Raw genomic sequence first — 23412 nt, forward strand, 5'->3', positions numbered from 1 at the left:
TGTCGTAATTATTTACAATGGGAGATCCTTAATTTGTTTCAATTTAAAATAGATTGAAAATAAATAGAAAACGGGGGAAATGGGGGATAACGCAGAACAAATTTAGGGTGAACTGTCCCTTTAGGTTTTGCGCAAGCGCAGTGGTGACTCTGCCTTCAGACTGTCACGTGACCGCAAAGAAAAAACCCAGATGAAGGAAGCAGGAAGTTGGTTTCCCAAGGAGGAGATCCTGGACACATAAACAAAGCACAAAGACGCGAAAAAAAGTCAAACAACGTGAAGCAATTCAGAGCAATGGCTGGCATCAAAGGTATCCTCATTTGTGTGTTACTTTATCCGTTGTCACTTTACACCGTTTGTTGCTAACTTCAGCAATATGAAAACTTTGTATTGCCCTTTTTTTTTTCTTCGATTTGCTAAAAAAAAAAAGCTGCATCATTTCGAAAGTTAGTGAGACAACGCTGTTGATGTGGATTTCACTCAAATATCAGTGTTTGACGTAAGCTGCGAGGGTTGTTGGTTTCGAACCTGCGACCGTTTTTACTTTTGCTTTCGAAGCAAATTAGTTTGTTGGCACATTTGTCTGATGGCAGGCGCCGTACAGCCGTTGTGCGTTGGCAATGGAGATGGAAAGGATTATAGTTAAAGTGATGTTCTGTCTGTCCTTCAGCTTTGGTCGGCCTGTCCTTCAGTGGTGCCATTGGACTCACGTTCCTCCTTCTGGGTTGTGCACTGGAGCAGTATGGGTGCGTTCTCTAACAATCGACCAAGTGTTTGCGTAATCTGCTGACAGGCTCGGCTTAAAATCGATTTCTACGCTTAATAAATAAGTAATAAAAAAAAAGAATTGTTAACTTGTTTGAATTTCAGGCTCATTACATCTTTATATTACAACAAGACCAACAGAAGTGAAAAAGAAGCAATTTTACTGAAGCATCTCTACTAAAATGTACATCAAGGGTTTAAAGTTTCCCATTCTGTTTTCCAGGGTATACTGGCCACTATTTGTCCTGATTTTCTATGTTCTGAGCCCCATTCCGACCTTCATATCCAGACGCCTCAGTGATGGTGACTCTTCCAGCAATGCATGCAGAGAGCTGGCCTACTTCCTAACAACTGGCATTGTGGTGTCATCTTTCGGGCTACCTATTGTGCTAGCCCGCACAGCAACGGTAGGTTGACTGTGCCCACGTTAAATTAAAAGGATTCAGTGTGACTCCTGTGGGTTTTTTTACAGATTCAGTGGGGTGCTTGTGGTCTGGTGATGACAGGAAATGCCGTCATCTTCCTCACAATCTTTGGCTTCTTCGTCGTGTTTGGAGGAGGAGATGAGTTCAGCTGGGAACAGTGGTAGAGTTGGTGTAGACAGCGGACAGCTGGAAAGAGAAATGGACAGATGGATGGGTGGGTGGGTGGGTGGGTGGGTAGGTGGATACTTACACAGGCAGGCTGAAAGGCATGTGTGTTTGCCACTCTAATGGATGATACTCATGTTTTTAGGTAGTAAAGCATCGGGGTTTGTGGGCATACTTTGCACCAATTACAACAAACAACAGAATATGTTTCCTATTAATGTGCCTTATAAATGTCATGACAAAGACACTCTCCAACTCAGCCCCTACATTTTCCTCCTTGTCGCAGCTGCCAGCTTATTCATTATACTTTCATTAGTCTATAACATAAAGGGATCCTAAAGAATAATGTAACAATTCACACCGCATTGCTCACTGCATCTGCTTTTTTTTGTTTGGGGGGAGACTGTTTAGCTGAAGTGTGAAACAAGGCAATTTATTAATCCCTGTTATCTAAATAGTGCGTTGAGAAAGGCTCTTTCGATGGAGATGGATCGTGTGTCATGACCCACCTGTGAAGCCTTGCTTGGTTTTTTCTGGTGCAACCGTTTATGTTCTCACCAAAGATGATATGATAGTGTGCAGATTGTGAGATTTGAACCTCCTGCAGCAGTTTAAGCTTTAAAATCCAACAGCTTCTCTTCAGTTCTAGTAAAAACAGCCACCTGACCACATTTTATATCCCTGCATACAACAAGATTTTCTACTGACAATATTTTGATCTCTACATTATTCATAAGTGCCTTTTCGTTGCAGTGTAAATTTGAAACGATAAAGAAATCTTTGTAATCCTTGTTTATATTACTTACTCTATTTAAATTCCTGTAACTATAATTTTCTGTGTTTTTTATGTTTAGTCCGCTTCATACAGACATCACATAAATTTCTTATTTAATTTCTGATTTCTAAATTCTCAATCGCTTTACAAGAAAAACCATTTACTGTATGACTGACATGTTAAATAAACTTTGTTCTCCTTACTGTTGCCTCTAACGAGCAATTAAAGACTTTCTACATTTTGTTTTCTCCAATATTGATTAAATCCGAGTCAATAAACCGATTTAAGGGCTAATCTTCCTATGATGAGGTATGTACTTGTGCAATGCTCACTTAAATGGGCCGTAAAGTATCTTCCTACCTACGCTCTTTTTGAATGATGATGGTTTAACTTAAAGACCTCCCTAGAAATTAAAAATAAGGGGTTAAAAGAATCTGCAGAAGTATGTTCAAACCCTGATGGGAAGAAATCCACATGTGACCAGCTGCTAAATAATGTAGATATTTTGCAACATTCATAAAGCAGCGTGTAAAGGCTCAGCAGCAGCGTTTCTCTCTGAAACGATCTTGAATACTGCGTTTCCCTGCAACACGCTGCATGTCAAGCACCTGAACGCCATCAGCATTATCCCATATCTGAATTTGCTGATGCTGCCGTGCACGACGTTGGTCCCTATTCATCCTTTATTCGCGCTGGGGATGCAGAAAAGCTAATTTGCATGTTAACTATATCAGCAATCAACACCAGTTCTGAAAATGAATGTTTTTCTGTGCCGGACATCTGCGTTCGCCACCTCCAGTAAATGTCTTCACCTCACCTTGTGACGATTACCCTCCTCACCCCAACTCAAAACCAGCCATTTGAACACTTTCCTTAAGTATTTTTTGTCATGTCCACAGTTCTTAGTCAAGCTGTTGATTCTTTTTCCAGGTGTGACAAATAAACCCACAAACCTAAGCAAGAGAATATGCAGACTCAAGGTGATGTTGTCAGTGTGAGGTATCGAAACATCTTTGTCAGCATGCAGCAACTGTAGGATTTTAATGACTACAAAGGTCAATAGTGTTAGAGATGGTCCTGTAAATTAAACTGGTGTCATTAGTAGTGTTGCAAACCACGTCTCTGTTGTACAGACATTGAAGAGAACAGAAATATCAAGGTAAGGATGGAGATGAAGAAAAAGAGAAAGAGCCCAGGGACACTCATTCATCTCCGTTCCAGGACAGCTGTTGCCTGGCAACAACGAGGCATCAGAACTATTCCGAAAGACTGCTTTAAATACTACAGAATGTAGAGCATATTGCAACAGTGATAAACTGTAGTGTTCAGCAACACAAGGCTCGCTGAAGCCCTTCCACAATCATGCGTTTGCACAACATGGGAAGATTATCAGCAGCATGTGCATGTGTGACAACAGATTTCATCCTAATTCATATTTATGAATGACTGAAATCTTCCAATTCACAAAACATATCCCACAACACTGCCAAGCTAGCCGAGAAAGGTGGAAATAACCAGGAAGTCTGAAAGGAGGAACATCATTTTCTGTGCTTGGATATAAGAAACTAGAAACTATTTCCTGGACGTAAACCTTACTTTCCCTTTGATACATAATTAAACAATTACTTGATATTTGATAATGCCGAGAACAAGTATTTTACCTCACAACTCGGGGACTAAGTGTGCGCCCCTTATATATACTATGATGTGGAGGGGGCGGGGCTAACAGACCCCCGTTGGTACGCGGAGGGATTTGCGTCGCCGGTGCCGAAGCCAATCGATGGCGGCTCCGGGTCGGGAGAGGGATCGAGCGCGAACGGAACAAACGGAGCCTGATAAAAAGGGGCAGCGCGGCAGAGGGACCGCAGACGGCTCCCGGAAACCTCCACCGCAGCCGGGTCCAGGGCAGCCGCCACTCCCACGGTAAGAGCGACGTGCGTCCTAAATTCGGTTGAGTTTGGGATGCATGCGCTGCATTTAAAGTTGATAACGTGCGAAATGTAGTTCGACCGCGGGGGCTATTGTGGACAGACGTTTGTAGAATTCTGCGGAAAAACTCCGGTGTTCATCTGCAGACCTTGACAGCATCTTTGCTTCACATATTCTGCTGTTATTATTGCGTGTCTGCTTTAATCTTTTTCAAGGGATTAATATTCTGCTCCGCGTCCAGCCCACACGAATGTTTGGGGGCACTTTAAGGTCAATCAGTGCAACATTCCACCCCGAAGATATTTAACTAAAATTCCCAACGGCTGTTACAGTGGAATTACTGAATCCCTGCAGAAATACGACGTCGGTGGCGTGAAATGGAGTGTGTGTTGAAAGTTGTCCCATAAAAGCACATTAAGTGATCAATCTCCGTCCCTTTAGCAGTGACGTCTGGAATTAAAGGTCAGCTCAGAATTAAAGCAGTTAAATGGCTCTAATTAGGCTTTTGCAATAAACATCGATATTGTCAAGTTAATGTTCCCGCAGAGGACAGCTTTTATTCATCCATGATGACAAATACACTGTATGGGGCCAATTTTGGCATATGTCCACAGTTTGACCCTTAACAGTAACACTACTGTAGTTTTCAGGAGTTAAATCGTCATTTTATGTTAGAAATGAGGAATGCATTTGCATTTAAAAATTTGATAAACCGGAGCCACTCTACCTCTTCCTTTTTTAGAACATTTCATTTTTTTCTTGTTCGCTCTCATAAAACACCCACTGTTGTTACAAATGCATCAAACTATGCGGCGTTTTAATACTGTTTCAGACCCCTGCTATGAGCTGTGCATCATTTTGACACGCGCAGACGTTGGCGTAGCGGTAGTATGGCTGGTATGTGGCTCCAGCCTTTCTGCCTGTCTGCTCATGAGCTGGGTCCACTCTTCTGATGGTCTCGGTGCTGAAACAACAGTACGTACTGTACAAAAGGCTGCCAGACGGGTGACTCATTTAGCGGCTGACTGCTGACTCTGCCGTCCCGTTCCTGAACATCGATTTCATTCATTTATTTTCAACTTTAGATGAATTCATATTTTGTCCTAAAGTCTTTCAAAAGTGTCAAATAAATGCCGAGCGTGTGTGTGTGGTTTATGAGCTGGGTTAGGGCAGTTTGATTAACCACTGCGGTTACCTTCGGGATTTTTGCGCCATCATTATTCTTTTTAGTCTTTCGGGGTGGCCACCTCTGAATACGGGTTCAAAGTCAACGTTAACTGTAACTACATGTTTTTTTCCTGCATTTCAGAGAGTAGTTTAGCTAAAATCAGGGGACAAAACGGCAGAATAGAGTAGCTGTTCCAAAATGAAGCCTGCAAAGGTCACAAAGATAAACTGAGCGTCAGAGCCATATTATTTGTCCATACAACTCCTTTAATGATTAATTATTTAATTGGGTGTGTTGCATCCTCCCTGTTTGTTGCGCGTGTTTACAAGTGGTGGTGCAAATGGAAAGTCTTTATTAGAGTAAACAAACGTTATTGTATGTAAGGTAGGGTGGCAACAATTCTGTCATTTATTTCTCATAGAGCAGTCACAAAAAATGTATAATTATCCTCTGGAAAACGGAGGAATTGCTCTGGGAAACAGTTTATCCGTGTTTGTGTGATGGGCTGCAGAACACAACCGGAGGCAGCCTTGTTCGTTCCAGACGCGTGCGTACATCCCCGGAGCCTGCATGGGTTCGTTCGCCTCGGACTCACAGGTGTTGGATTAAACCGGCCCCGGTTTTCTATCCGAAGGATCGGCAGCCATGTTGCCTGCGAGGTTGCCAGTTTGTGACGCTCGCTCAGGTCGGCTCCTGCCTCTGCCAAACCTTCTGCTTCCTCTTTACTTTCCAAGTCATTAGTCACGATTCACCCTAGAAGCTCGAGGCTCCGTCTAATGGAAGGATGTTGAATGAAGTGACTCGAACATGACAGGGGTTGGCACTTCCTTCCCAGCTCCAGTTGGACTCGGACTCGTCCAAAGCCGCGCTGGCCGTGAGTCCCTGCTTGCCGGCTCTTTCTGCTCCGAGGGTAAACACTGAGGTCCCAGAGTGAGCACAGTTGCACCAGGCTGAAAGCCCTGGAAAGTTGACCCCGATCACCTCCTCCTCCTCAGGAATGGATCGGTATTAAACTGCAGTTTAATGCCGATCCATCTGAAACACTATAGAAACCCTGACTTTTTAAATACACACTCTGTCTTGGTTGGGTTTTTTTAATTTAATTTTCTGGCGGCAGTGAACAGTTTGAGCATCCCTCCAGACTTGAATACTGCTGTGACCGGTTTTTATTATCTTATAAGGCCACTCCAACATTAATCCAGAAGATACTTGTCAGTGGTGAAAGAGGTCAGTGTGTTCCCCTTCGCCGTGCCATCAACTTTTAGCTGCAGTAAATCAGTGTTTTGTCTCTCTGGCCCCCTGCTGGGTCGGATATTTCGGGACATGACAAGTGCTGTTGTGATCTAGGTATAAGTGTTTTTAAGATGTTACGGCACCGGACGACTTGGTGCTTCAGCAGCTAATTCTGTGGAGGTCTAGCTACTTAACGCCCAACGTTGGCTCTCTTTTCTTCTGCTTCACTAAGAATTCAATAAGTATTATAAAGAAACGAGTTCATTTGAGATGCTCTTGTAATTTGTTTTTTCTATGTCATTACGTCTATGATTTACTCATGTCGGGTTACATCTTCTGTAAACAGGTTTTTATTTTCACACTGCTGCAGGACCGGAGGGGTAAATAAACTGGGTGCACCTTTGTTTAAATTAGGAAGGCAAAACAGACAAAGAGGACGTGCCCTTTCGTCAGCATTTGTTCTGTCTTCCTGTGACTGTTCACTTCTGCTTTTCAGCGGGAGAGAATCTTCCACACAGAATAATGTTAGAGTGAGGGGACGGGATCACAGCCTGGTAAGACTTTTATGTATTTAAACACTAAATTGGATTTTAGATACAACGCACTGTTCTTTTTGGAGTCATCCTCGGTAGTTGAAAGCAACGTTAACGTGGGATTTATGGAGCCGCCTTTTGTTTGGGCCTTGTAAAAGCTCCTCGTATGAAGGTCGCCAATGATTTTGGATGAATGACAGCTTCTGACTCACATCCACAGCTCTCCCCCCTGTTGCCATTGTTGCCTTGCGGCTTTGTGTGCATCTGATGTCAAATATGCGTAACAATGTAAGCGGAGTCATCGATGTCGATCGTGAGCGCATTGACATTTAGCCGAATAATCACTCTTGTGAGAACATTAGGACTGTTAGCCTGGCTGCGAAAGGGCAATTTATGGTAGCGTAACCTTAATATTCTTTTATCAATCCATTTCTTCCCCTCTTGTGGCTCAGTGAGGGTTGACCAGACTCATGAGTTCAGAAGAAAACAAACAAACCACGTGAAATGTGATATTCCCTCAATGATTTCTCATTTCTCATTTCCTTAAAGTGATACTTTTAAAAGGCAGATTAACATTTTATGAACCTCTTCAGTTATGATCTGTTAATCTTCTGACTCCGATCTTCTGTTAATCCGTTGGAGGGAGTGACGCGTCTTCGAGGACTTGACACGTCTTTTTAATCCCAGAATAACTCGAGGCGATCCCCTCTCCCGATTTGACTTTTAAATCAAGCGTTATAAAATCTGGTTTAGCTTGAGATGCTCCTCACTACAGTGGCAATATTTTTACGCGACACAATCATCCCCGGTGTTCTGAAAAACCCAACCAGCTCTCCACAATCATCATCTCAAGCGCCGCCTCATGACTGTGCATTCAGTAGTGCCCCTCACGTCAACAGGCAATTATTTGCAGAGGTGCGGTGGTGAACAAGGAGGCAGCCTGTTGCTGGGGTTACCAGGATAGCAGGGGGTTACTTCACGCTCAAAATCGGAGACAGGAGTTGGTTTCTGAATTCAGTGGTTATTATCCAATGACATCTTTGTTCAGAGCGGGTGCACTCTTGGTTTTTGTGTCCAAATTCCCCCCCCAGGGTCCTCAGGCCAGAACAACAGAGGTTTGTTCTTCCCCGCAAACTGCCTCACGGACCAATCGTTCTAGGAAAAAGTGTGTAGTTCTTTTAAAACTATGGGAAATGTGGCTTTACAACTTGACTTGGTGAGAAACCGTCTGCATGTGCTCTTGTGCTCTGTGGCAGCGCGAGAGAGCCCTATTACATGCTACCAGTGGAAGTGCCTGTTGTGTTGGTAGAACATCTCTCTTTCCTTTGTCCTTATCAGGCTTTGTTTGCCCACTGACTTGCTACAATGCTGCAAAGTAATTTATGAACCACAAAAGCAACTCTAAAAAGTGGTCTGGCAACTCCCCAATCTGCAGGTTATAAAATATGTCTCGCCCTGGTTTATTGATCCTCTTGGTCGTGGTGCAGAGTCCCGTAAGGACACGCTGGCTTTCTGGACCTTTCCCCCTAATGAGCGGTGTCATTGTGGGATCACGCCCATTACTGTCTTTCAGCTGCTCTTCCAGCTGAAATTTCATCTGGATTTTACAGATCTTTTCATATGCGGTGAGGGACAATGCAGACACACACGCCCACAATTACCTGGACACAGATGGCTTCTGGGAGGACGGCCTGTGGGACCTGGCCTTGATCTTTGGTTGCTTGGGCCGTTGCTGGAAGGTATTTGTGGTCCGACAGGGTTCATTAGTCTTCAGAAAACGGGAGCCGTGTTACCACGGGAGGTGTATGTGGTCTGCTGGGACGTTTAGTTGCTTGATATGTGTCAACACGATACGTACCAGAACCAAAAGCCCCCCGGCAGAATGCAGCCTTATTATAGGAAGACTGGTTTTCATATCAGCCCTGATCCACAAGCATCAGGTACATCGATGCATCCTCATGCATCATTTAGTTTATTCTGATCATCTGCAGCAACACAGTAACCTCAGTAACTATGTATTATTTCAGAGCTCCAAAAACAAATTCAGGGTGTTTGGTCTCTGGGATGCTGCTCACCTTGTTACCAGGAAGTGCCATGAAATTCTGCCCTTGGTGACATAGCAGGCCTCTACGGAAAATATTGACTGACTCATTATCCTGTTCAGTAGCTTAGTAGCACCTGGCTGAGATTTGCCATTACGGTACTGTTCCCCACAGTTTCGACTAGTCCTCACAGGACTGAATAATTACATTTAATATTATGAATCCTGAGACTAGCATGATGGATTTAGCAGGTTTTTTAACACATGCGGGCTTGCTGTGCATCTTCCATCCTAGTTCATGTAATGCCTGTATTTTTGGACAATGTTACGTAATGCCAGAGCGTAGACTGCTGCGCGGAGAAACGCATCCCCATGACAGCGCTGGCACAGGTCTGAAAGGATCGAAGAGTAACTTCTTGACCGGCATATTTGATCACTTTGCCACGTCTCTCCGCTTCCCCCTGCAGGGATACTGCTGAGGCTGGCCAGAGCGGCGGGAGTAGAACGGAGATCAGTGTTTTCCGAGAGAGGATCTGAGCCGGAGAATCCGGTTTGAACATCCCTCAGGATGAAGAGAAGCAGCAGCGCACAGACGGTCACACCAGCCGACGTAAGTATGGATTTTTCTGAAGCGCCCGCGTCCGTCCGGGCTCTCCGGACACCGGGAATTCAGAAATTCCCCATCTCGCCTCAGAAGTTTGCAGGCTAACTCGCAGCGAATGCAAATTCTGTGACACTCGCCTCCAACAAGAAGAAGTGAGCTGTAGCGCAAGTACACGGCGGCAACGTGCTGCAGTCTGTCCGCGGCGGTCAGTGACTCATAAACAGATGACGGTACTGTACACAACAGATCGCCATCCGGCAGGACGCGCTGCGGCGAGCGGGCTGGTGCGTGTCGGAACAAAGATGAGAGGGAGAGGAAGGCGGACGTAAACAGAATGGAGAAAATATTGAGAAAGAACTGGGGGAGTACGGATTGGAACAGGGCGAAAGGGAGCAGGAAGAGGAGGGGAGGCGTTGGAAGAGAGTTCGCACTGGGAGGCTTTTAGGACTTTGAGTGAATGGAAACATTGACAAGAGGAGGAAGGATGGATCTGACAGAGAGGCCCATCTGTTTCTCGGCCACGCCGCCAGCGTTCATGACGGGGCAGCCATGCCACATCATTCACTCTGACTCCGTCCAACAGTGTCCATCCTGGAGGCTACAGCCTGCTCTGACCGCGCACCCCCCCCCCAGGAATTAACACAATAATTAGCTGCTCGCTCATAATCTACGCTCAATCTTCATTTTATTAACTTGTTTAATCGCCTCAGATTTTAACGTCAAGAAAATAGTTTACTTCCCTTTATTGAAGGGGGAAGTGTGTGTGCATCCTATAAATATCACCAGACATGCTACATTGGGTCCATCCAGGACAGCTAGTCATTCTTTACGCAGCCTTCACATATTTCCAGTGAGTTATTCACATGTGACATGGTTGGTTGTAAAGACGTGAACACGCTTGATGAATGAAGATGCCAGATAACAAAGAATGGCCTCCTGATGTAGCTGCTACTCCCTGATGAGCTCATTGTCCTAACCTGTGATTTATAGATCCAGGATTTGAGGAACTTTAAGTGATTTGATTGATGATTAAAACATTTTCAGCTCCCAAGCGTCCACCTTCCACCTAGCAAAGCAATAAAAGCTCTAAACCTTTTAAATCATCCTCCTCTGATGTTTTTGGACGAGTCCCAGTGAAAACTGGCCCTGTTCTGCTTCAGTTGACACAGCGGTTATAGAACATTTCCGACCTATTGCTCTATCTTTCATTACTTCCCTCCTTTTATGACCCAATCTCGGCGCATCTGAGGGTCATCCGTTTGAAAACGGATCTTTGATCTTCCGGCCGTCGGCTTTGATCCGGGTCATTCATACACGCGAGGCCATATTTCTCGCTCTTAATGATATTTGACCCGCGGACATGGAATCGATGCAGAACTACAGTTACATGTCCGGATGTCAGATTCAATCAATACAGAATGAATGAATAATTTGGCAGCAGATTCTGAAATCGACAAGAATCTCTTTAGGCCTCTGCCTCCACTCACGCGGCCACATTCTCCAAACAGATTTATGTTTCGGCAGATTTAATTTTCTCCCCTTTATGCAGTGACAGAAAAACGGTCTCCTTAAAGAGAGAAGCAATAAATCCAGGCGATTGCATTTCCTAGAAGGAGCTGAGGAGCCGGCAGAGCTGGTTTTTTTTGTTTGTTTTTTAGCTTGTGTGACCTCAACATGGCACCTAAGTGTTAGAGTTTTCTTTGTTAACTGCATCCTAGATTCCTGGGATCCTGTAGCTCGTTCCCAGGAATTCCTGCCACTTTGTGCTCTTCCCATCTCCCACATTCATTTGGAGGCCGTCGCATTTTAAAATTTAGCACAGGGCTCGTGTGGAGGGCGGCTCTGGCAGCCCACCTCACAGCTCATCCTTCCAGCGAAGGACTCGTTCCTCCACGCCGGAACTTTATTACTCAAGCAGATGCTTTCAACTTTCAATTTATATCTAGTTCTGCCAAATGAAATATCTTCTTGGCGGCTCTGGGCCATAGAACTCGATAAAGCTTTGATATTTGATTTTGTTTTTCGCTGCCTACTGAGGAGAGCTTCTTTTTAGGATGGATGGATGGATGGATGGATGGATGGATGGATAGATAGAAATGACCTGGAAAAGTTTATTTCTTCCTCTGCCTTCTGCTTTTTACTCCCTCTTCTTTCTTCCACAGCAGCATCGATCGCTCTGCTCAAGGCCGCTCTGGCATTTTCAGAATGTGTCGCTCTTTGTTCCCTCAGGAGAATAAGGAGGCGTCTCTGTGCTCCGGCAGCACCCTGGGGGCCGAGCTCTGCATCGTCCACAGGAGGTTCTCCGGCAACCTGCAGCTGCCTCCATTGTCATGGCGACAGGCAGAGAAGGAGAGGGACAGGGTCAGGTCGCTGACGCCGGAAGACGACCCGGTGGGCCACACCAGACCCACCAGCCTGCCCATTGTCACCCTGCCGCGCATCGACATCACAAAAGCCGACCCGGACAGGTGAGACCAGCGTCACCCAGCGGAAACTTCAGCTGTGATGGTGCTAGGTTTAGAACCAGGGATGCTTCTGGGGTCTTTTTAGGACGTTGTTCACCCAGACATCAGGGTTGAACACTTTGCCCCAGAGTAATTTAGTTTATTGAGTCTGAGCACATTAATGCAGACAGGATGGACGAGAGGTTTTTACCTGGCTGTCATTTTCCATCACTGCGCGTCCATTTGGATCATGTGGGCCCCGTCTCTTTGAACCTCCGTGACTCAGACCACCAGACTAGAGATGATTACAGGCTTTCTTCCAGCATCCACTGCCTCATACGTCAGTTGCCTTCATTTCTGCCTTTTCATCTCTGCTTTTTAAAGGCATGGGTAGCATTTATCTGGATTAAAGGTCAGGAGATAAAAAAAACAAAACACGATAAGCATCTCCCTTTCAAAATCAGGGTCTGACTGAGAAGTTTTTGTGATGTTTGTGAAGAGAATATTGGGGATACTTTCACTGACTTGCACTAATTTAGCAGTGTTTAGCGTGAATTGCCAAAATGACCTTAATCCAGGTTTTATAAATCTAAAAAAAGGGCTTCCGGATTATTTTAATAGTTGAATAAACATTGTTGGTAACAGATAATGCCATAAAGTACTTTAGAATGTTTGTTTTTAAGCTGCTGTTATTGAAAGAGGTGGTTTATTCCACCTGCCGTTACACACTTTTCCCCACATCACATCATTAGTTTATCATTTTGGAGGGTTTAGAACATATATTTTCTGTTTTTTTTACCCATTTGTGGCAGCTGCAGGAAGCTGTTTCTAATCAGATGACATGGGAAGCTCTGGCTCCTCTCATGCTAGCAGATCTGACCCAGTCAACGTCGGGGTCACTTTCAGCCTGACGCAAATCCCCGAACAATCCTCCTCCTCTTAATTTATCAAAGGGTGTCTCGTCCGAGCCGAAACACTGACGCTATATTAGGTCATTACGAGAGAACAGGGTCGTCTGAGGGCCCCAGCGAATCATTTCTTCCCTTTGAAATGAAAAATTAATGTCTCCCATATTTAATGGTAATATGTCAAGGTTGTTTTTGGGAACACTGTCTAACAGGCACACAGGCCTTAAGAGTCCCGCTAGACTCTACCATCAGTTAATCACTGCCGCTCTTTAATGAGGGTACTGGGAGTGTTGGAGCCGATCCCAGCGGACGCAAGGCAGAAAAACACCATTAAAGCTTTGCCCCTTGCCCACCACAACTACCACTGATAATAATCAAGATATTATCTAGAGTTCAAACATACTTTTTTTACATTGTGCTTCCTCCTGTGTGTGTTCACAAAGAAGCAGCAGCCACAAGCAGCACATTTCTATCACTAGTCAGTGGCCAATTAATGAAAATGAGTTCCTTGGCTTGAGTGGATGTGATCTAGGAGACATTTATATTAGCATGTTGTAAGTTTCAGTGCTGGGAACTGATTCAAACGTGGTCTCTCCTCCTTAATACCCCACTTTTCACTGCAAACTCCAGTGCTTATGTTATTATAGAGCTGATAGGTAGTGGAGTGGAGGGTGGGGTGGGATGATGAACACACCCACTAATCTGCAGCTTTAATATCAAGGGGTGGGTGGACAGACGGTCTGATAAACAGAGCAGAGACTCCTGTCCTGATCTGGCTGTTGACGTTTGCCAAGCTCCTGTCAGTCCAGCACACGGGCCGCCACCACGAGGACGCAGGCTGTGTGTGTATGTGTGTGTGTGTGTGTGTGTGTGTGTGTGTGTGTGTGTGTGTGTGTGTGTGCGTTTTGCTGCCCAATGAGGACGGGTGGGAAGAATGCCACGGCGGTCCCCCAGGTGCAGAGCTGGGCATTTCGACTTCAGCGAGGACGTGGTCACCGGAGCTCGCCTGGCAGCTCCAGGGTGATTCATCTCTTTTACTTCTCTTTAAAGTTCCGCTGTTGACCTGGAGCGTTTCTGGGATGTTGCGTTACGTCCAGATGTTTGGGAATCGCCCCTGAAGCCGGTGGGAAAACGCGTGGAGTCTCACGGCTGCAAGCGCTCAGAAGGAAAGCAGAAAGTGCTCCTACGGTGGTCCCCTGCCCACGTCAGATTAAGGGATTAGATCGCCGTCCATAAAGCCACCAGTCAGGACTCTGGGTTTGAAGTCGGGATTTGGATGACGCCAAGAGCGCGCTGGATGACGTCTGACGGTCCCGCCGCGTGCGTAGCCGGAGTCGGCATGTTTCAGGTTAATCTGGCAGAGGTGTGGGCCGGAGTGGGTCTCAGTGGGATCTGAGCCACATGTTGCAGAAATTACTGAGGCTTACGGAGCAAAGAGTCTGTCACTGATGGGAGAGGTTGTTGGAAAGGAGCCATGTGAGTTGAAGCAGTAGTTTATGGGCTGTTTTGTCACTTATGGACTTCTTTTGCTCTTACAGGAAGTTTATTAGCAGCTATTCACACATGCCTAATCTATGAATACCTTTTATCTTCTCTGTTATTTAGGATTTTTGACACTTCCCCATCTAAACTTTGTCTGACCTCGTTATCTGGTTACACAATGGCTTGTCCTGTCCTTCTGTCCTCTTTCTCCATGGTAACAAATGGATTCCAGAACACGTGTGCTGTAGCAGACGTGCTGGACCTGCAATTTTTAGGCTTTATTTAATTAGCAGAGCTGCCTTCTGCTTCCTCCGGCCAGTGAAGAGCATTGGGAAAATGTCCGTCTCTTCTTTATTCTCTGAATTATTTGATCTGAGATGGGTTGGAGTTTTGAATCGGGATATTAATGTAAATGTTTATAATGAACCTGGAGATATGTGCCTGTGCTCCTGATGAGTGGGCCCTTGCTGGTCAGACACAGACCAGACCTGTCTCTGACCAGCTCACCATACTTATTTAATGAGTGCAACAGTCCGGATAAATGGGTGATTTTAAGCTTCAAGCGACCCTCTATTTCCTGTATTGAGACGTAACCGTGCATGTGGCAGTATTTAATGATGGTTAATTAACTCATCTAATTGTCTGGTTTACTGTCCACAGACATGATTCTGTTCCTGATTACTGACTTATTTCCCTCCTTTATCTTAGCTTTGAAGGTGAGAATGGCCCATCGTCCTGCTGCAGCCCCTCTGACCCGCAGGCCTCCCCGGGTTCTGGCCTCGCTCTGCATCCCAATCAGGCGGCCCACGGCCAGCGGCGGGAATCCTTCCTGTACCGGTCTGACAGCGACTACGAACTCTCCCCCAAGTCCTTATCGCGAAACTCGTCTATTGTTGGGGAGTTGTGAGTACATTTGATCATTAACGGAGCCTTTGGTTGGGCAGGTTTCATTCAGTTTAAAAGTTTCCGTGTTTATTTATCCTGTTTCAGGCACGGCGAGGAACTGATTGTGACTCCATTCGCGCAGGTAAGAGCTTAAAATAGGACGTGAATGTGTTTTTATGAATGATTTTATGGGATGGCGTGGTTTCATAGTTACGATTTTCTGCCCCTCAGTGGCCACTCATGGGTATGACAGGTAGTTTACCGTAAATTAACGCTCGCTAAAAGCAATTCAAAATATTCCTTTGGTGGTGGGGAAAGTCTGTGTATTGTATGGGGAGCAGTGTTGCACGGAGAGGGGAATTTATTAAAATTTTAATTAATTGAAGGTACAAGTAAGTAGTAAATATTAAATAAATTCTGCGCTTTTTACTTTAATCCTTTCAGTCATCCATGTTTTGCCTGTTTTTTTTAAAGGTCCTGGCAAGCCTTCGAATCGTCCGGAATAATTTCACCACTTTGACAAATGTACAGTGTACCTCCTTTAAGTAAGTATTCCATATTTTTTTGATATTTGTGTCTATCTGTTTCTGTGCGTTTCAGACAAAGCAGCTTTTAATTATCACAGATTTGTGCTTTTAAAAATTCGTTCATAGCGCAGTATATTACACCAAGTGTCCACATGGGGGCGCTAACGCCACAGAAATATTTCAATATGAAGGCAGAGTTGAAAACAAAGCTCCGATAGTTGATTTAACTCTGCTAATCTTAAGATGGTTTGCAGCTGCATGAATACATAAACCTGAAACTGGAATATTTGGTATATTTTTTAAGATGTCACCCTCTCTGTAGAGCACAGGTCAGTAATCGTGGGTCATTTGTTACACTTCAGGATGCTTCACGTGTTTTTGTCGTTGCAGAAAGTCTCCTGCCGCGAACCAGCCCCCTGTCACAAAAGTCTGCCTGTCAGGTGAGTCATGGCGTGAGTTCTCCCCCACATAAAGGTGGAAACGCGCAAAAGGAAATTGACACTAAGGCTTGACTTAAACATTAAAGGATAATAACAATCCTGATGATAATTTTCATGCGGAAAATCCAGAGGAGGTGAATTTCCCATGCAGCCATCAGCATCATTTATAACTAACGATGAATGGCAGTGGCTCTTAGTCCTATTGAGCCTATTGTCCTGACCTATTGAGCCTTATCATTAAACACGCAGCAGAGACGGGGATTACCGACTGGAGGCTTTGATCAATGCCTGATTAGATGGTGAGAACCACAGTTACGTTCAACGTGTCACACGTAGATCAGGTTCATTTGAAGGAGGGAAAGTTTGGGTGAAAGAAGGGGTGGAGCGAACTGGGACTATTAGTTCCTGCTGCACTGGTTCTTCAGGCCTGATTGACGTCAGCCGGCCCGCACACAGGAGCCCTCCACTTCCTATCAGCACAGATGGGCTCCGAGGAGCGTCCCACAGCAGGAAAAAATACAACACAACCGCGATTATTGTTGTCCTTCCTCCTCCAGACTTCTCACAGGCCTTGACCTTCTCCGAGTTAATCTCTGACAAGGGATCGCTGTGGAGATAGACTGAGAAAATGGAGAACAAAACAAAGTTGTTTTAAAGCTCGCTGACGCATTCTTGGGTTCTGATACGTCTTGTTCGATGGACACGCAGCGCACCTGCTACAAAATAATAGTTATTGTTCAAATTCTTCAAATGGAGACTAACAATTAACAATATGACGAGGAAAGATGCCCTCATATCCTGTCTCATACTGCTCACTTTCGTCATGAATTTGTCCGGAAAAGGAGAACAGATTTTTCCTGTTTTTGCTTCTGTGCTTTGCAGTGAGGCAACATCCCCAGCTTTGAGTGCCATCTATGTCTTTCAGGGCATCGGCTTCGCTTTAGGTGGTGAAAAATGAGCAGAGTGAAACCTTATAAGGTGAAATTAAATCGGGTGGAAGTGGAGAAACAATAGGATTCCTGTGAGAAGATGACAAGGTTAAAACGGGAGATAGAGCGGGTTCAAGAACGAGCACGGGCTTTGTGGGATTCTTTCCCAGGCAGCGAGATGGAAAAGAACAAAACCCCAGCAAAGGTCAGAGAGGGAGAGAGACGTCACGGCCGTCGAGCCTTCTAATCAGAGGAGATAGAAAAAATGCCAGATTTGATGGAATAAACAGAAGGGGCAGGAACGTGACCGCGGTCGCTGGATAAAGTGCAGAACAAACAGAAAACTGGGGAGTGCGCGAGAGATCAGCGCCGCTCCACATGCGTCACTCCAAGGCTGTTTACCATCGTACTCCAGTAGCGTGAGCGGATTGTAGTTTCCCTCGTGTGAGTTGGAGTTTACGCCTCACAAACTGACTTGGCAGCATCACATGCAGCCCAACAAAGAGCTCAGTCTTTCCCGTAGAATTCCGATTATAAGCTTTGCTCTGCGCTACGCATGATAAACACCAGTTTTCAGTAGAGCGGCCGATTGTCGTGACGTCTTTGACCGTCAGCGATCGGATACAAATTGGACGCGGTTGTCGTCAAGGGAAGTTTGTCGCAGATGCTGCGGCGTCTGCTTTTCCACATTTGGCAGAGACTTGCTGTGAAGCGTCATCGTGCTCTGGTTTCCTTTCAGAGGAGAAAATGCTTTTTTTTAATGGCATCATGCTGGTTTTGATACAATTAAGACCAAATATGAGATTAAATTAACTGAATTTGTTTGTTTTTTACCTTAATCCCAAGGAACCACATTGTTTCGTGGCCACAACCACTTCCCACCAGCACCTTTACCCACCTCGAAATAGCCACTCTGTAAACAAGAATAAAATACAGATTTTAGTCAGAGGTTTGAGAAAACCCCCAAAAAAGCCTCCAATATTATTTCCCCCGAGCGTGAAACAGGCACGTGAATTTGTGTTTAAACTATCCTGGGTGTGCCTCTTTAAACAGCAACTTGCACTCATTTATCTCTTTGTCTCTACGCAAACATCCTGAATAGAGCTGCAAAAGGCTCACATATTACATTACATCTTAATCATCGATAATCTGCCTTTTGAAAGCCGCTGCAGCCTCTTTTCAGACCAGGACAGAGATCATACAGCCTCCCCCCTCCCTGTAGGGCTGCTGGTGCAGAACTACAGCAGCTTAATCAGTGTTAGCTTCCCCGTAATAATTAGCATTTATCAGCTTGGTAAATTATGTTGGGGAAAAAGAAAAGAAGTCGGATGAGATTCCTTCTCTTAGTTGAAATTCTCAATAAGCGTGCGCTTATGTGTGTAGATAGCCCGAGGCTCAGCCCCCCCCCCCCCCAGAGCAAATCTGTGCAGTCACTTTCTGTCTGCTCCGCTCCAGCGTGCAGCACTTACTCAGCTTTACAGCAGGACTCCATGCCAGGTTTTCCAGGCTCACGGCCAGGGGAGAGGATCCGGACTGGAGGCACGCAGCCTGGTTAAGTATTTGAATTATGTCATTGACGTCAGCACAGTCATAAACCTCGCTGCGGCCCATCCCTCCAGCTGTCCCGCGCCAACACGGTGTCGCGGTAGATTGTGAAGTAGCTGTCAAACAGGCCCTGATGATGATGACTGTGTGTGTGTGTGTGTGTGTGTGTGTGTGACACATCTTTGTTGGAGCCCATTGTTTTGATAAGTCAGAGGAAAGGAAGTGTTGAGGAGACCAGATCAGCGTGACAGGTGTTTGTGTGAGGAGTCAAAGGATGATTGTGTGGTTTCAGTGCGTCTGGGCCGGGTCTAAATCTGATGTTCTACAAAGGATTACAGAAGATACTGCTGTCCAAATGTTATACGACGCCCCTTTATTGGTGTAGGTAATGGGTAAACAAGACACTTATCTGTAATTAGGAAACATTTTCTCAGGATTGCATGAGATTACGTTGCACTTAAGGCATACATTCAAAGCCATAAAGTAATTATCCTTAAAGTTTATGATCTTTCTGTGTACAGAAATTAATAATGGAAGCCCGGGAATTTTGACATCTCCAGTTAATGAAACACAAAGCGAACGCACCGACACCCTGGGTGAGTAATGACGTGCGCAGAGGTGATCCAGAGGTGATTCACTGCTCAGCCTCTGCCTCGCCTCCACAACTCAGACACAAAGACCGGTGGGCTTTGTGCGCGACGTGCCGGGGTGAGAGGAGGAATGCATGTTTGCGTACGTGCAGATGGCTCAGAGCTGTTTACACGTTAACCGACGCTGACCGGGGTGTTTTTTCGTTGCCCAACACTTTTCTCTGAAATGTCAACTCGAGCACATTCACAGCGTGAAGCACATAACACAGGTACAAAAACACATATTCTTCTGAGGACTCTGAGTCCTAAAATGAGGAGTTTCGCCTACCTTTAAAATCTGTGAACTATTCATTTTTATGATATCAAACACAAGCTAATAATTAGCTAGTTTAGCAAAAATGCTATCAAGTCGGTGCTTCTTTTTCTGTAGCATCATTAAAATCTTCAGCAAAGGCTGTGTTATTAGCAATATTGTTCAGAAAATGCTAAGTAATTAAATGATAATAACTAAAGACAACATATCCATTGTGCCTCCTGTCTGTAGTTAATCAGGTGGTTTAAGCTCATCAGGCTTCAGCCAGACAGTCAGGAAACGGTTTTATTTTATTCATTGGGAGGGGGGGGGCAGATTGGGAGCACAGAGAAGGGCAGTGTGAGGTGGATGTGAGCGGAAGGTGTGTTGGGCAGGAACGGTGGGTGGGTGTTTGAGCCGAACTCAAACTGGGCTCTCACAGAGCCCAGTTTGTCACTGCAGCAGAGGGAACTGGTGGGAATGGCGGTGGGGGGGGGGGCAGTCGGGGTCTGTCTGCACACTGAGGCCTGTTGTGTGCCCAGAAGCTTCCAGCATATGGCCGAAGCATTAGAACTCACCAAAGAAAGAAAAAAAAATCCACTTCCACAAAAAAAAAAGACCCTGGAAAAGTACCTCGCTCTCGGTCTGGGTCTTTAAGGCTCAAACGTGCGTCACGCCACCTTTGACTAGTAACGTTGTGAAACGCCTGTCAGCTCGGTTCACTCGCTGTATTCATAATGAACCAGAGGTGATGATTGATTCACCAGCTCCCGGCGCGTTAGCCCGCGAGCATACCTTGACCCGAGGCGGGGCGAGGAAGCGCGGCTGCAGGTGGAGCTGCCGCCTCCTCTCGGGCAACACAACCCATTATACAAGGCAGCTGCCACCTTTTAAAATGACCCGATTCCCGGCGGTGCAGGCCAATCCTTTGATGTTTCCTCACTTCCCCAGTAAAAACGTCCAACTTCTCCACATGTCCTCTTTGAGGGGAACGGGGGCAGGATGTGGCTGCGCTTTTTTGGCAGACTCGCCCTCCCTCACGGCTCAGGACGGTCGCAATTTGCCTTGCGTGCGCATTTCTTTGATTTCTGTTCTGTGTCACCGACTTTTTTACTGCGCTTGGACGCCGCACAGTTCCTGTGCATAGTTTGGACCTCAGAACTCGGAGTCCAAGGGTTCTTTGAATCCTCCAGCCGGCAGTTGAAGGGGGGAAAAAGAGAAGTCTGACCTGGCTGAACGCGGTGCCAACAGTCGCACTCGTGTAACGTGAGGAGCTGGTGGGCCGACTTCTAAAAACCACAGCCGAGCCGAAACCAGGCGCCCAACGTGCCGTCCTCCAACTGTTTTGATAGCTTTGGACGGTGGGAGGTTTCCTCAAATCACATTTATTGTTCAAGACTTGTGTGAAGGTCTTTGATAAACGCCAGCGGCTCAGCATCTGCACGCCATCACCGCTCTTTGAAGCGACTTAATCCAACATATTGACGTAAATTGGAGAGCGGCGGGCCGGCTGTCCCGCCGTGCTGAGCATATGGGCTAAATGCCTTCCATGTGTGGAGGCCTGTAAAGCAGAGATCTGCCTTTTCCACAGAAAAAAGGGAGGCGGGGAGCTTCAGACGCGTGCTGCGTCCGCTCCCTCTGGACTGAATCACCGGTCTCACAGTAAATCAGAGCGTGATCCTTCCTGATAGGTTTCGTTATCACCACGCATTTATGTGAAACTACATCTGTTCCTGCCAAACCTGAGTCACCGTTGCTAATGACGACTTCGTAGAATGACGGCTACAAGTTTCCTCAGCGGTTGCTCCAACTATTGGTAATTCCCCTCCGTGTTTTGAGTGAGTTGTGGGCCAGAGAGGAAGCGCCTGGGTTTGCTTTGGCACGCCGGGAGAGCTCAGCCTGCCTCCCCGATTCAAGCGGCTCAAAGTTTGCCTCATTTTCGTTGTGCAAACACAGTTTGGTGTCGGGCAGAACGTTTTTCTTCTCTCTCCCCCGATGGAGGTGGGGGATGATCGCTTGTAGGATGGTAGCTTAGCCAGCCGCTAATGCAGATCAGCCCATCCAGAGTGGTCTGCACGCTGCAGGGACGGAGCTGGTGAGACTGACAGACGTTTGCTGCAGTCACTAAATGGTTTTCCTCTTAATTCCCACATTCTCCCCTTTCTCCTTTTCCGTTCTCTTCTGTGGATGTGCCACATCAGATATCCTGGAGTATGATACTCCCCATCTCCCCCCTCCTTAGGCCGCGTGTTTCTGTGTACATTTACACGCGCATGCATGGTATTTCGAGGTGGGGATCGACAGCAGGAGGCAGCAGACCGCCTAGTATGTGCACCACCGCCGCTGAGACGGGGATAAGCACGGCAGAGAGCGCCCCGAGAGAGGGCGGGGGAACCGGACAGGGTGGGAGGGGGTTTGAGGAGCGCACCAGAGCAAAGTGAAAGAGGGGCCAGCGATTGAAAGAGGCTACAGAGGGCGAGTCTGCCAACAGCAACTTTAGCCACACTGTCTTCCCCGGAGTCTCTCGGGTGGTGGGGGAGAGTAAAAAGATGAAAGAGCTCTACGTGCACACTCCCTCCTCTTCCTCTGTCTCTCCCAGTTGTCCAGTGAGCGCTTCTACCATGAGATCGAGCCACCCCGGGACCCTTGGATCTCCGCGCATAGTGTCGCCGGGCTCTGCCGTGTCCATGGACCCTCTGGGGCCTGATTACGTGTCCATGTGTCTATTGGCAGATGAATCCTACCAGAAGCTGGCTATGGAGACCATGGAGGAGCTCGACTGGTGTCTGGATCAGCTGGAGACGATCCAGACCTACCGCTCAGTCAGCGACATGGCCTCCAACAAGGTAAGAGCTCCCAGTCCCACCCAGGTGTCCAGACAGGAGCCTTTGGAAGCATCTGTTAAAGATCTGATCCACACGGACGCGTTTGTCCAACATGTTGGTGTGTTTTTGTTAACCAGTAAAAGGAAGAGTCACAAAAATATCAATGTGGGCGAGTTTCTTTATTGTAAACTGCTAAATTGATGTAAACTAGCTGGCATTTGTAGCTGAACAGTATCGGGTTATGTTTTCTCTCTCATACCTACAAAAAAATTAAAAATATATACTTGATGTCAAAAAAAGAAATTAATATAAGATAAAATACAAGATTTATGCCAAATACTATAGTATAATGTAATATAAAAGGCCAGATGTGGTGCTTTCAAGCCTGTGTTAAATGTGCCCATTTATTTCCTTCTATCTTCATTTCTGGCTAAATTCCTACGATCTGTGAGTGACGTTCCTGTCACTGTTTCATTATTCTCGTTGATACATTTCTAGCAATCGCCTTCGATTCTAATCAACTGATGTGACAAGTGGGCTAAAACCGGGACGACACAAAGCCGCTATTTAAAACTAATTACTTCCTCCACATCAATGTTTTTCTGCGTATTTCAGCCTGACCGCATGGCTACAGTGCACCCCCACGCACGGCGCTGGAGACTCTGTGGCGGCGTCAAATTATAAACACCCAGGGTGGCGTCCTCTTCTGGGTGTATTCTCCAGTGTGGTCTAGAAAGGCTGGAGATGGGGAGGGCTGTTGTCAGACTGTGACGGCTGACCGTGAGCGTGACGGCAGCTTCCTGTGGTCTTATTTCCTCTGCCCCTTTCTTGCCCCCTTCCCTCTGCTCCTCAGTCACCAGATGACAATAGCAGCACGCCGGCCGTGCAGCCGGGCCGAGACTTTTAC

The 23412-nt window shown here is 46.2% G+C and overlaps 2 protein-coding genes across 8 annotated transcripts in view; both read left to right on the plus strand.

Moving 5' to 3' along the window:
• Nucleotides 1–122: 122 nt before the first annotated feature.
• Nucleotides 123–2371, plus strand: LOC130538941 (leptin receptor gene-related protein). Its single transcript, XM_057056996.1, has 4 exons — nt 123–310; nt 671–746; nt 989–1172; nt 1238–2371. The coding sequence occupies exons 1-4, from the start codon at nt 295–297 to the stop codon at nt 1352–1354; spliced, it is 393 nt and encodes a 130-aa protein (XP_056912976.1). The 5' UTR covers nt 123–294; the 3' UTR covers nt 1355–2371.
• A 1527-nt stretch (nt 2372–3898) lies between these two features.
• The window catches only part of LOC130538902 (cAMP-specific 3',5'-cyclic phosphodiesterase 4B-like), a 28903-nt gene continuing 9389 nt past the window's right edge, over nt 3899–23412 (plus strand). The window contains exons 1-10 of one of the 7 annotated variants that reach the window (XM_057056902.1): nt 3914–4053; nt 8604–8732; nt 9502–9644; nt 11868–12106; nt 15181–15375; nt 15463–15499; nt 15832–15902; nt 16275–16324; nt 19320–19394; nt 22414–22526. In XM_057056902.1, the coding sequence (XP_056912882.1) occupies nt 9603–9644; nt 11868–12106; nt 15181–15375; nt 15463–15499; nt 15832–15902; nt 16275–16324; nt 19320–19394; nt 22414–22526 (822 nt within the window). In that variant the 5' untranslated portion in view covers nt 3914–4053; nt 8604–8732; nt 9502–9602. Of the gene's footprint in view, nt 4054–6896; nt 7015–8603; nt 8733–9501; nt 9645–11867; nt 12107–13853; nt 14011–15180; nt 15376–15462; nt 15500–15831; nt 15903–16274; nt 16325–19319; nt 19395–22413; nt 22527–23412 lie in introns of those variants that run through there. The other 6 variants (XM_057056900.1, XM_057056901.1, XM_057056904.1 and 3 more) reach the window with 6 other exon arrangements.

The sequence above is a fragment of the Takifugu flavidus genome, chromosome 15 (assembly GCF_003711565.1).
Source record: "Takifugu flavidus isolate HTHZ2018 chromosome 15, ASM371156v2, whole genome shotgun sequence".
Taxonomy (NCBI): Eukaryota; Metazoa; Chordata; class Actinopteri; order Tetraodontiformes; family Tetraodontidae; genus Takifugu; species Takifugu flavidus.

Coding starts and splice junctions, on each gene's coding strand:
- LOC130538941 (XM_057056996.1), top strand. Junction 747..988: donor TGTGCACTGGAGCAGTATGG/GTGCGTTCTCTA, acceptor TCTGTTTTCCAG/GGTATACTGGCCACTATTTG. Junction 1,173..1,237: donor TGCTAGCCCGCACAGCAACG/GTAGGTTGACTG, acceptor GTTTTTTTACAG/ATTCAGTGGGGTGCTTGTGG.